This window comes from Mastomys coucha, unplaced genomic scaffold (assembly GCF_008632895.1).
Source record: "Mastomys coucha isolate ucsf_1 unplaced genomic scaffold, UCSF_Mcou_1 pScaffold23, whole genome shotgun sequence".
Taxonomy (NCBI): domain Eukaryota; kingdom Metazoa; phylum Chordata; class Mammalia; order Rodentia; family Muridae; genus Mastomys; species Mastomys coucha.
In genome coordinates, this window is record NW_022196906.1 from 47,952,984 (window position 1) to 47,967,266 (window position 14,283).

At 40.6% G+C, this 14,283-nt stretch overlaps 1 protein-coding gene across 4 annotated transcripts in view; it reads right to left on the minus strand.

The window, feature by feature from the left end:
• Nucleotides 1-14,283, minus strand: part of Elmod1 (ELMO domain containing 1) — a 58,258-nt gene that overhangs the window by 17,185 nt on the left and 26,790 nt on the right. The window contains exons 2-7 of one of the 4 annotated variants that reach the window (XM_031343970.1): nt 13,323-13,454; nt 9,325-9,396; nt 8,427-8,610; nt 8,258-8,286; nt 6,814-6,911; nt 4,027-4,156 (exon numbers count right to left, since the gene is read on the minus strand). In XM_031343970.1, the coding sequence (XP_031199830.1) occupies nt 4,027-4,156; nt 6,814-6,911; nt 8,258-8,286; nt 8,427-8,571 (402 nt within the window). In that variant the 5' untranslated portion in view covers nt 8,572-8,610; nt 9,325-9,396; nt 13,323-13,454. The remainder of the gene's footprint in view (nt 1-4,026; nt 4,157-6,813; nt 6,912-8,257; nt 8,287-8,426; nt 8,611-9,324; nt 9,397-13,322; nt 13,455-14,283) is intronic. The other 3 variants (XM_031343968.1, XM_031343967.1, XM_031343969.1) reach the window with 3 other exon arrangements.

The window sequence follows — 14,283 nt, forward strand, 5'->3', positions numbered from 1 at the left end:
ATGGTTCATGCTTTTAATTCTAGGTCTGGGGATGTAGAGAGGGAGGTGACACTGGAATTTGCTAGTTCCAGGTCAATAAGAAACACTGTCTCACAAAGCAAGGTGGGTGGCTTCCAAGGAGTGACATCCAAGGTTGACATCTCACCCTCCATGGTCACACACATAAATGTGCATATACACTCTCAGTTGTATGAGCGCGCGCACACACACACACACACTCATACACTGCAGTTCATTTCCAAGTGCTGTGGTTTTAATGGAAATGATGCTAATATTAGTTTGTCATAAGACACAACATTTATGCTGGAGTCACAGCACAGATGTTCAACTTATCTAGACATATAAGAGATGTCAGGCATGGTGGTACATGCCTGAAATCATAGCACATGTCAGGGAGAGGCAGGCAGGTGGATCAGGAGTTCAAGGTCAGCCTTGGTTTCACAGAGAATTAAAGGCCAGCCTGGGTTAGCTGAGCTATAAACTGGCTGAGCACACCCTGTACATGATCTTTACAGTTACTTTGGGCAGTGAGCTGTGTTGGCTCTGTTGTAATTGCTTTCTTTTGTCTTTGTAGTAGAACAGCAGCCAGGGATAACAGAAACACTCCCACATGGCTATATGACCATAAGTGCTACAAATGGGTGGAAGGTCAGGATTTGTCTGTGGGCTTTTGTTTGCTGGCTCTTGTCCTAAACAATTTAGTGATGTAGGAAGCAGGGATGTCATTACCCATCTTAAAGACCAAGCTTTCACTGGGGCAATTCTATATCAACACTGGCCAGGCTCTGCCGACACAAGGGCAGACCAGGCATGGTTTCCACTGATGAAACTGTGCATAGTTGAGAGCCTTTCTAATGATGTGAGCTTGCACAGTTATTAGCCACTCAGCCTCAGTTTCCCTTTCCCCATCTCCAAATGACGGTAATGACAGTAGATCAGCACGAAGTTATTTCGAGAATTAACAATGGAGAACTCAATGCAAAATTTACTGTAGTGATCGGAAGGCAGCAAACATCCAGTAGTTGTTTCAATATTATGACTTTATTACTTTTATACTTGGAATTCAAATACCCAGAAGGGTAGAATAAAGATCCTGCTGCTGTGTGTGTTTTGGGAAGGATAGAGACTATTTCAAAATTCAGCGGATAAGGATTTTAAAAGTCAGGAGACTCCTTCCTTGAGAATAATGAATAACAGTAGGAATAATGCACAAGGTCCTAGGTACTTGGGTGTCACAGCTTAGTCTGTGTTATGGTGAATGGGTCCGTATGTTATGGATGGGGATGCAGGAGATGGAGCTCAGAGAGATATATTGGGAAGGGGCTGAAGGGCAGCTCTGAGCATGTGGACTCTCTACTGTAGTACATAGGAAGTCTGAAGATGTTTTGTTTTGTTTGATAAAGGATCTTTCATGCAGCCTAGACTGAGCTTCAAGACCCAGTCATCTTGCTTCAGCCTCCCCAGTGCAGTAGAGGTTAGGGATTAAGATGGCTAGACTTGTCTCACAAAAGCCTCTCTGTCAGCATCTAGAAGATAGAAGGAAAGAATCTAAAGGCCAAGGTGTCTCACACTTGTAACCTCTGCATTTTGGATGCTTAGGCAGGAGGACTGCCACGAACTCAAGTACAGACTTGGGTATATAATGAGTTCAGGACCAACTCACAATAACAGGTAAGACTGTCTCAAGACAGTCAAATACCAAAAAAAATGTGCCAAACTTAATTGGTAAATTGTTCTGGCTTTATTATTTACTAGATATGTGATAGTCAGAACCTAACTAACATGAATGTTGTTTTTCTCATCTCTAAAATAAATAGTCACCAACCTGATTTGTTAGCTGTGACATCAGAATAATAGCATGTACATACTCAAATCCTAGCCATTGATAAACGTTGACACTGTCCGAGTGTGTCTGAAGTACACTACACTGGTTGAGATAAACTCAAAGTTAGCAAATAGGATTTGGGTGCCTGGCCTGTGCCATCTTAGCTAGCTTTAACATATAGCCAAGTGTGATGGCTAACTTGGTTGTCAACTTAACTACATCTGGAATTTACAAGAACCCAAGCAGCTGGGCACACCTGTGAGAGATTTTTATTGGATGGATCATTTGAAGTGGGAAGACCCATCCTAAATCTGGGTCACATCTTCTGGTGACCCCTCCCTCCCACAATAAAGGTCATGGAAGAAGGAAGCTTTTTTTTTTCTGGCCTTTCTTGTTCCTACTCTTCATTGGCAACTTCATCTGCCTTGAGCCTTTTTTGTGCTAGAACCATCAGGTGAATCATTCACTTCAGGATGTCAACACAGCCTGAGAACTAGCAGCTCTCTGGGAATACCCTGGGACTCCAGCTTCAGATTGGAATGGATGAGACATCAGTCTTGTGGATTAAACAGCTACTGGATCTACCGGAGACAGCCATTGTTGGACTCTGAGCCAGCTGGTAAGCCACTCTAATGAATCCTCTTTTAATATCTATATATTCATTGTCAGTTTTGTTATTTATAGAACCCTGACTAATACACTAAAGAACTACAGTAAGTCATGCATCTATCCACCTATCTGTCTGTCTGTCTGCCTGTCTGTCTGTCTGTCTCTGCCCCCTCCCCCTACTGGACATCCACTATAAGCCAGCTCACATATGAGATGAGCTACACAGCAGACACACAAATGCTATTAGCATTTTGGATTTGAATGTTGAATTTATCTCAGCCATTGTGAAGCACTTTAGACATGTATGACCAGTCCCTTAATTATACTGATTCCTTTCCTTTTCATTCACCTTGATCCTAGCTATTGCATCATTTTGTTGAACTTGACCACCTCCATCAGCAAATGGTCAGGAGGACAGGCAATAGGAGAAGGCAGAAGGCAGCTAGTAGGCTAGCTGAAATTAACAGGGGAGAACGTGAAGAAGGAATGCTATGGCCAAGAATGAAGTTTCTCCAGTTTTTAATGATCACTTCTGATCCAGCACTCATTAGTAGAGACACACTGATCACCAGCTTAAGTACTTGCACATGCGGAAACACACACTTTTTCACACAAAACACAAGATGTATTTAAAAAAGTTACATTTGTTGATATTTTTAAAACAAGATTCAAAGTGATTCCTTTTTTTTTTTTTAAAGATTTGTTTTTAATGTGTTGTATCTGTGCATGGCTACACATACTTGAGTGTAGGTGCTGGAAGAGGCCAGCAGAGGGCATCAGTTCTGGAGCTGCAGCAGTGGGTGCAGGTACCCAACATTAAGCCCCAAGATCTCTTGACTACTAAAAGCCATCTCTTCAGCCCCTCCCTACGTTTTGTCACTGCCTATTTGAATTTTAGGAAGAGACAGAGAAGCACTTGATGCCAGAAGAGAATCTATTTTCAGAAGTGAATGTCTAAAACATTTAAATTTAATTAGTAGTTCCAAATGTTGGTCTGAATGTTCTTGCTTGGACTTTAATTACCTCGTATTTTGTGGAAAGTTTTATTACCGTCTGATGAAGCTGCAGTATCAGCTCTCATAAGACTTGAAGCAAGGAGTACTTACAACTCTACATTACTTTGCTGGCAGTTTTAATGCACCAAGTACAAACCTTTACCTCCTCTTTGAATGTTTGCCAAGTTACATGAATAAATAATCAGCACAAAGATCTTGGTACTTCCCCAGAGGGCTATTGTTGAAGTAGGAATCAACCTCATTGTCTTTGATGTGTATTAAAGTTGTAAGTAAAAACCCCATGACACTCTGACAAATGCCTTCTCGTTTCTCTTACAGCTTTCAACACACTTGAAACAATCCACACTTGAGCCGAGTGCGAAATGCCCCTCTCCCATACAAATCACCTTTGATGTTTTCTCACATTATAAAAGTCAACCAACAGGCTTTAAACTATACATCCAACCAGGGAGAGAACTCAGACTGGCCCATCTGTTACAGCACCCGCACCTTATTCATCTTTGTACCCCCAGTGCACAGACGAATGGCTGGCCTGAGTGCTTGGCAGCCGTTAGCAGACAGTGGCAAAGGACTCACCTTCAGAAGCATTTCTTCATGCTGGGGGTTGTCAGAATCATAGGGTTCTCTGCGCAGTTTTTCCACATCTGCAATGAGGTTTCTGTAGCCCACGATTTGCAGAAGGCAAGCCTGGAGAGAGATACCCAACCTAAAGTACAGAAGAATCAAGTGTGAGGGAAAAAAAATGAACGCATGTGTTGTTGGCATCTGCTAGCTCGATGCTTGTATGATAGAACTTTTAATGTAAACATCCTTATGTATATATTCAGGAATATACATTCACCATTCCTTTTTCAAAATCCCTTTTTGTTTGGTTTCTCCAGACAGGATCTCATGCTGCAGTCCAGGCTAGCCTAGAACTCATTCCATAGCCTAGGTTGGCCTCACATTCACGGCAATCCTCCTGTCTCAGCTTCCCGTCATACCTGCCTAGAAGCACTATTCTGGCTGAGCTGTGAAAATCTTTTTCCTACTAGTAGTGATGTATTATTTTGAAGTGTACAGTTAATATGTTTGGAGTTATTTAAAATTTATATTGAGAAAAATGTATTTTCACTATTGTTGTAGACGAGCATCTACATAAGACTGTTAAACTGATTGTTGTTTTATATCAAACAAATTTTATAACACTCATTTTTATTGTTATAATATGTTATAAATTTTAAAGTATATGACAAAAAAAGATATTGTAAGTATTGAAGGGGGTCTCTGGGAGGAGTAGGGGTACAAAAGGGAAACAAGAATGTGATTTAATTCTATTTACTTAAAATATGTTCTTAAATGTTAACAAATTCAGATAAATTGAAATCATGTAACTTTTCTCATCACAATGCAATAAAAGTTTAAAAAAATCTTTTTCCTTCATTTTAGCTTTTTCTTAAGTGCAAGTACAACTGTTTTGGAAAAACAAAAACAAAAACAAAAACAAAAACAAACCAAAGCCCCCAAGCCAAACCAAACCAAAATCAAGACCATGGGAGGCCTCAGGAAGGTGGTTTGAAGTAAGATTTGAAAGCAGAGCTGACAATAGATTCTAAGAGACCATTTCTATAGGTATATCAGATTTACTTCATAAGTCTGTGTATGAGAGGAAGAGAAAGTAAGAGAAGGAAAGAGGGAGGGGCCCTTAGGGGATTCAGGACAAGAAATTTTCTGTACAAAATTAAAAAACAAAACAAAACAAAACAAAAAAAAAACCAACGGCAGCAGTGGTGACTATAAGAGAGGTGGCAAATGCCACATCACCTGTGTGTGTGGTGTCCCAAGAGAAGCCGGAACAGACTGATCTCCACCGTTCCTCTACCAGGACTACTCATTTTATAATATCTATTCTCCAAGTCTCATTTCCAGGGCTAGAATAAAAATCCCCATTCCTTTAATTTCTTCTCATGAGGCATGACTTCTCATGCCATACAATGGTACACATTCTGCTGCGAATGGACAGTAGATCGAACCTATATATTTATGCGCATTCAAATGTAACAATAATAATTAAAGAAAAAGAAGCCATGAATTTGAGGGAGTGGAGGGGACAGAGTATGGAAGGGGTAGGAGGGCTGAGGGGAAGGGGGAAAATGATATAATCATATTTTAATTAAAATGGTTTTAACATTTTAGTAATGATTTAGTGTGTGTGTGTGTGTGTGTGTAAATGGTTATGTGCACACGTGCATTCAGATGACTGCAGAAGCCAGAAGAGGGTGTCAGATACCTTGGAACTGGAGCTATACATGGCTGTGAGACCCCCATGTGAATATTGGGAACCAAACTCAGGTTCTCTGCAAGAGCATTAAGTATTCTTAACTGTGGGGTCATCTCTCCAGCCCATGAGAAGATTTTAAAACTAGTTACTATGTAGTTAAATTAACCTTAACGTCTGAATGAGGGAAAGGTACAGCTTACTAGCTGACAAGACTAGATGTTGTAGAGCCTAGGAGGAAATGGAGTTTTTCTGACTGAGCTCCCAGACAGATGAAGACGCAGAGCAGTGCCTCACATACTGTAAAGTCCCTTCAACTCTGTCTCCATCTTGGCTAATTAACAGTCTTTCTCAGCAGTGACATCTGAAGTCCTCATGCAAACAGATCCAAAAGACAGTTTGATTGTTACCTACCTCAAAGTATCTCTAAATATACCTGCTTTTAGAATTTATTTTATCTAATACCTTTAAGGTCGAAATTTTACTGAATAATTGCTGCACCCGGTGGAAAATATAAAGCTAAAATTAAATGTCACGAACATTGCCAAATGCATTTTAATACTTCCAAGATGAGAGGAATAAATTATAAAGTTCTAAAATATTCATATAAAAGCCATCTCTTCCTCCCACACATGCCTGTCTTCTTGACAAGCAGGTAGGAGCTGTCTCTAAGATTATCAGCCCAGCACGATGGAATATTCATGACGGAACTGAAGGAATATTCAAGATGGAGCAGAACCAGTTTAAGCACATTATGATTTGAACACGTGCAATTAATGTAAAGCACAGACATTAAGTCAGGTCCTACTGATCAATAGGCTTCCTTGATCTCAGATTTTGATACCAGCTTACACATCCCCTTTTCCCTTCATAGCAACAGGACCATAAAGCTCACAAACCAGCAGCCTAGTCTCACTGCTGTTTACGAACGTGAAGAGCCCCCATTTTTATTTGTAATTCATCTGAAAGTCAAAACACTACAGATGGTTATTTTAAAGAGAAAGGGGAAAGGGAGAGGGGAAGGCAGAGGGAGAGAGAGGGGAAGGCAGGGGAGGGGGAGAGGGGTAGCTGTGTTCTATATTTCTCAATACTAGTCTAATTCTTACTGTGGATTGATGTCAGGGTTAATTTTTTTCAGTTCCATGATGTCATCAATAGTCTTTTCGATAGCATCAGGATGAACACTCACTGAGGTCTGCAACAGCTGGAAAAATATCTTTCAGTCAGTTTCTATCATGAGCACCAGTGGCTTCAATAAACACCTCTTGGGATGGAGGCTTCAGGTACTACCCTTCTGTATGATAGCAGGTGCTGAAGGCAGAATCCAGCGTGCTTGAATTCCAGTACTTCCTGGGCTTCCGCAGCTGGGGAAGCGCCATTTTCCTGGTTATGGCACTTGGCATACGGCAGGCGCGTAGTTTGTAATTTGCATCGTTCCTTACCATCATGGATTGTGTAAAGCTCTTTACACTACACTAATATGCTTCTCTTTTCATCTGATAGACGGAAGGCTCTGGAGACATAGTCCAAAGCAGTGGTTCTCAACCTTCCTAGTGCTGCGCCCCTCTGACATAGTTCCTCATGTTGTGGTGACCCCAACCATAAAATTATTTTTATTGCTACTTCATAAATGTAATTCTGATACTGTTATGAATCATAATGTAAATATCTGTGTTTTCCGATGGTCTTAGGTGACCCCTATGAAAGGGTCATTTGACCCTCAAAGGGGTGGCAACCTTCAAGATGAGAACAACTGGTGTAAAGATTGCCAAAATTCAAGAAGATGAGATAAAATCACCCAAATTCTTGCAAAATAAAGTGTTTTTTCCCTTGTGTAGTCAATTGTGAAATCGTTTTAAAAAATATTTATTTTATATTATATGTATGGGTGTTTTGCCTGAGTGTGTGTCTGTGCATCATGAGTGTGAAGTGCACTTGAAAGTCAGAAGACAGTTACTGATGACTGTGAGCCCTATGGGTGCTGGGAATCCACCTTGGGTCCTCTGAAGAGCTCCTAATCACTGAGCCCTCTCTCTAGCCCTGTGTACTATGCTTATCATTAATATAGTGGCTTTTCTGATTTCGTGGGAAAAATCTCAAGTATAAATGGTTTGATTACTGTGCTATCAAACAGATAGCTGGTGCTGGGTTATTATATCCTTATGATTTAAGAGGGAGTATAAAATGAGTGAGTTCAATACTAAATTAAACGTTATAAGCCTGCCTAGACTGTCATATACGTAAAAACATATGTCAGCAATGAGCCAACTACTTTGTTTACATTAGAAATTTTTATTTTAGTTTTTATTGTTTTTAAAGTTTTTTCTTTATTACATTGTGTATATATATGCCTGTGTGGGGTGCACACTCTACACAGTACAGAAGTCAGAGGACAAACCCGAGGGAGTCTGTTGGTCCATGTGGGACCTGGGCATCATACCACCTTCACAGGCTGGGTCATCTCACTATCCCACAATTTTCATGTTTTATGATAGATGTAAGCCCCTCAGTGAAAAGTTATTGAAAAGCAAGAAAATAATTTGTATTTACCTTGCTTTTTGAATCTCTCAGCGACGTTTCTGTTAAGGCAATAACATACACACAAAATGCCATTAGAAATGACGCTCTATTAGTGTTTGAATATTACTTATGGAAATATGCATTGCACCCCCAATCCCGCCACCTCTGAATCCCACCCTCCCTTCTGCTTGGCGCTCACCAATTTTCATGGTTCTGGAAGCTCCAGGTTTGGTGCCATAGCAAATCCTTTGCAGTTCACACCTTCCGGTGAGCTTCCGCATCACAAACTTCATGCAGCGCCACAGAAATTTACAGTAAAAATATAGGCAGACCTGGATCAACATCCTGTAGGGAACAAAAGACAGCACCCTTCCGATAGAAAGCTGAGAGAGAACAGAAGCAGCCACCACCAGCAAGAAAAGAAGCCGGGGAAGAAAACCAGCCATTAGATTTCAGAGTCCATCAGTGTTCATCACTCCACTCCTGCGAGTGACAGTTACTATAGCCACACCACTCCAACCAGCTGAGGGCAAAACCCTGAGATTCTTCTACCATCTTTGTCTAAAGTAGTTTGGAAATCAGTCGGTGTTAATGTTGCTTGTGCCTGAGACATAGGGTGGGTGTGCCTCCCATTGCCTTGATGAATGGCTGCTCAGCTCCTCCAAGAGCCCTCACCCTACCCCTGCTGTCTCCAGCCATTCCTTAAGGCCTTCTACTCCGCTGCTGGCATTTTCTCCTTTCCTTTCTCTCTCCTAACCTTTCCTGTCTCCCTATGTGGTCCCTTGCCCATTGCTGATTTCCTTTGGCTGTGTGGCTACTGACCCATCCTAACACTCATTGCTTCTGCCCAAAAGCTTCCCTCTCCCTGTGAGTTTGCAGAGGAGGCACTTTTGACCTTTTACTCTTCCTCCACAGGGATAGTGTTCTTTGATTTAAACTTTCCAGAGACACCCTAGCAAACTAGGCATCAGTGGTCTCTAACATTCATGTATTTGCATGTAACTGAACTTGTTGTGACTTTGTTTATTTATGTAGATTTTCTTTTTAAAAATGGAAGTGCCTGCTCCTTTGTGTTATTGTCCCAAACCTCACAGTACCTCTTGTTTTAGAGACAATGACAACCTGCCACACACAATGTTATGTTCAGCCCATCTCTTCACATTGTGTTCCTAGGAAACAGAATGATTTCTATTACTTCCCGCTGGTGTTGTTTTAAAAGATTTGAATGCTCTCTGGTTCTCTTTAGTTCCAAAATAAGGTGGTTAGGATTATTCAGATCAAATACAATAATTAACATTCTTAACATTTAGTTAACGGATTAGTCAACCAATTATTTGCTTATATTCCTGGGTTTGAATTGTTCTGGTCCAAATATCATCAACAACCTTGTATTACAAGTTAGGAGTCTAATATGTACAAAGGTACAGGCTTTAGATCTTATAAATACACACACACACACACACACACACACACACACACACACACACACACACACAAGCACACAGACACAATGATGACAAGAAAGAGCCAGCATCCAAGTTACTCCACCAAAAGAAACGATGGAATACTTTTGCAGGTGAGAAGATCACACCCTAGGATAGCTAGTAACATGAAAATGCTCACAATATTTACTAAACAGAAAAACTGCACTCAAATACACACAATTACCTAAGTTCTCTCTAAGAAATAAAACAATTTTAATAGTGATTTATTGCTAATTATTGGAATCAGCAGCAGTAATTTTTCTTGATTTACTAAGTACATTTTCTACACATTTTTTAAAAGAACTAAAAAATGATAAAACCCTAAGGTGTATTAAATGATCACCATAACTCATAATAGGATATGCTTTTTCTGTGCACACCCAATTAGTATGAAAGCATTACTATGATATCTGACATTTAAGTGTTCAAGTCAAATATATTCTAAGCTCTGGTAGGATTCGGATTAACAGGTTTCAAAAAATAAAGCTATCCTAAAAATAAATTTAGTAGAACATTTTGATTAGGCAAGTGAAAAGATTATAAAACCTCAATGTGTTCATTTGGAAAAAGAATGATATTTTCTAACCATTGGATGACTATTCCAGAGAAAAAAAATTGAGTTATCTTTTTGTTGACTGGTCTCCAGCCAACAATAGAAATTCTGGGAAGTCTTACTTCTATTATAAATGTGGAGGAGGAAATCCTTTACCTGCTCTGTTCTGGCTTGTGATCACAAACGACTAGTGTCCATCAAAGCCCCCTTTCAAGTCTGTGCGGCAGGACTCTAGACCACTTACCTCTGGGTCCTTGCAGTACTAAATCTCCAGAGAGTTAAAGGCTCTGAACATTGCTTATGGAGGGCTATTGTTTAGAACGTGAATGCCCTCCAAATGCCCATGTGTTAAAGTCTTGATCCCTGGGAAGATACACCTGGGAAGTCGTGAGACCTAACAGGAGGACTTTAGGTCACTGGGGACCTGTCAGTGAGGGGGACCATGGGATCCTGTCCCTTTCCTCTCCCTTTGTTGTGTGGTCACCGGTGAGCAGCTTTGCTCCCTGATGACTTCAGACTTGAACTGCTGCCACACCACAGGTTCAAAGTGACACACAGCAATGACTTCAAAATTGTGAAAATCTTTCTATTGGAAGTTGGTCTCAGGTCTTGATTATAGTAAGAGAAGCTTTTTTCTTTTTTCTTTTTTTTTACTATATTCTTTTTTTTATTATTAGATATTTTCTTTATTTACATGTAAATTTCTCCATTCCCAGTTTCCCCTCCAAAAAACAAAGAAACAAACAAAAACAACAAAAACAAACCCCTGTTGCCTCCCACTTCCCCATGCTTTTTAACACACAGAGTCCCTTCGTAGTCACTCTATCCAGAGTAAAGGCAACAGCTACTTTATAGCTTAAATTAGGCTCTGGAACGTCACCCCTGTGACTGCCATATCAGGCCAATAGACACACAGGTGTGTTTTGAGACTTAGAATTGTCACTGAGGTGTCAGGAAGTGACTTAGAGCCTGGATATTTCAGAACTAAAAGCCCACATGGCTTTTGCAAGCAGGTAATTTTGTATAAAATGAGAAAAAAAAAGACATCATATTCTGCTTGTTTGTCTCTCTTTTTTTTCATACCCTCAAAGATGTTTACATTGTCAAGAGTACTGAAATGGTGGCGCATGCCTTTAATCCCAGCATTTGGGAGGCAGAGGCAGGTGGGTTTCTGAGTTCGAGACCAGCCTGGTCTATAGAGTGAGTTCCAAGACAGCCAGGGCTATACAGAGAAACCATCTAAAAAAAACCATAAGAAAAAAGAAAGAGTACTGAAATGCAGTAGAATTGCATGGTGGGGCTTAGGATGAAAGCCTCACTCTGACAATGTGCCAGAAGACTGTGGTAGCCCGGCCCCTCAGTCGCATAAATGACCCAGAAATCCATGAATGACAAACTCCAGATGACCTGGCTCTCACATGCTACCTACTCTGCTGTGAGCTTTAAGCCTGCAGTCTTTGTAACACGATTTGCTATCCAAGATAAATTTAAATTTCCACTTATCTTTTTCTCTATTTTTTGAAAGAAGAGAAGTTTGTTTTAAAGATATGTATTTTATGTGCATAAGTGTGCCAGCATGTATGTACGTGCATCACATGTGTGCCTGGTACCCGAATGTTCAGAAGAAGGAGTTGGATCTTCTGGAACTGGAGTAAGATGTTTGTAAGCTGCTGTGTGGGTGCTAGGAGCCAGACTCAAGTCCTCTGCAAGCGCTGCAAATGTTTATAACTGCTGAGACAGCTCTCTAGTCCGTCCCTTGTTTTTCTAATTAGCCAATGTACACAGACACTTCATTTAAAGAACAGCTTGCCATTCTAACTACTATCTTAAAAAATATCGAGATCTTCAATCAATATTTTGAGAGATATAATCTACTTTGTGTTTACTGCATAGGCTAGTCTAGGCAAGGTCTACTTCTCGAAGTAGAAGATCCAAGTCCTCCCTACATTGGCACAGTAGGTATATCCAACTTTCTACCCCAGGTCAGCAAAATTCCCATATTTGTGCATTTAATTACCAAAACTATGACATTCATGGGGAAATTCTTGATGATCAAAAGAAGAACAAAATCTTAAATGGTGGAATGTTTTTGTGGGATTGTTAACTCTGTTGACATATTACTCAGAGAAGGGAGAAATTAAGAAACAGACACATAAATATGTTTTTCCTTTTTGATTGAGGAAGGGGAGAAAGAGTGCAAGAGCAAGCAAGCGAGCAAGAGATAGAGATAGAGAGAGAGATAGAGATAGAGATAGAGATAGAGAGAGGGGGGAGAGGGAGGGGGGAGAGCGGAGCAGGGTCTGTCTAGTTCTTCTCAGGGTTGAGGAACTCTTAGGGCTCATTCTTGCCCCTTTCCCATTGTGCTTTATGCCCTTGGGTTTGAGAGAGAGCATTGCAAATACAACCCTGGGACAGATCTCCCTCTGTCTCTGACCCCTTCCACGGATGACACAGGCCTAGGGGGCTTCTCTCCACCTGAATCAGCAACTGATAAAAGCTTAGTTTTCAGAACATTTGCTTTTCTCCACTCACTACTGATAAGTCTGGTTAATTTTGTAGGCATTCTCAGGGCTAGAAGGTGAAGATTCTGACAATCACATTTGCATAGGCAGCAGAGTTTTGCACTTGCTTCTGATTTTTTAATCGTGTCTTTCTTTTAATGTTCCAGAATGAAGTGCTGCAGCCCCTGATCAGAAAGGTCTTGCTGAAGCACAAGGAGACTCGATAAGAGCTACTACATGTCTCCCATCTCTAATGTTTTCAGCTATTGTTGTTTATTAACACACTGTATAGTGGGGTTTTTGGACGAGTTCACAACAATGTTCTTCCATAAAACAATTATGACTATATTTACTATTAAGATTCACTCTCTAGCCTCAATCAGAGTAAATTATTCAAAAATGATTCATATCTTTGTCACCAAATAAAAGCAAACTCCTGTCTAGGCTGCTTCATGAAAGGAGAGCTGATGGACAAATTGGGGAGGGGGGTAGTCATCAGGAAGAGGAGATTCAGCTAGAGCCTGGTGGTGCTTTGCCTGAGGATAAGGGATGGGTACCTGTGCTGCATGCTACTCCATCATTTAAAATATGGGGGTCTGACGTCTTCATTCGAAATGATAAGAGAAAACAGGCTTAAAAATAGTTTCATTGAATGTGCTAATGAAAGTCAATTCTTGCTTGAAGAAATCCTGTAATAAACAAGAAGTAGATTCTTGGTGAGAAACTAGACTATCCAAAGGGAGAACCAGCGGTTGGCTCAAATCACAGTGGCCCGAATGGAAACAAGCACTAAACAGAGAGTCACTCAGCACCCCAGCATCACAGATACAGTCTAAAATGACCTGGGAATCTGTGGGTGTTCTCTTGAGGTGCTTGACTAAGGGGACCCGCAATTGGTATAGAATTAACGTGGCAAAGGGTGAGTGGAGCAGCCTTTTCCTTCACACGCCTTGAAAGGGAAAGAGGGAGTCAGAAGATTTGATATGTGAACTGGGTTGGAAATCACACCTGTGAGCAGTTGGAAAACGGTTTCTCTCCTACAGAGACCGGAGAGTCCCTGGGCCCTGTCACCAGCGGAGTGGGGCTCACGGTCTTTCCTAGCATTCTTTCTCCGAAGAGACCATGCTACCTTCTGAAAAGTAAAAATTAAAGGTGCTGGTGGGTAACTATCTCTAGTGAGATGCTATCTTTAATTCTGTGGCCCATCATGGTGGTGGGCATTGTGTTTACTTTCAGGGAGACTTTATCTGTGGGTTTAGAGAATACGCAGGGAATCATCGGATCCATGAAATAATGAATGAATTAATCCTCTTCCATCCAAGGAAAAGAAGATGGAGGTTTAATTCAACTTATTGATGCTATCATTACTCAGATTAAAAATCTGATACTTTTACAAGGTTCATTTTCTTAAAAGTCACATTACTTTGTTCTGGGTATACTATGCATGAGGGGACAGCAAACACTATATATTGACATTTAGAACATACTTAAATGTCATATCAACTATAAACTTTTATT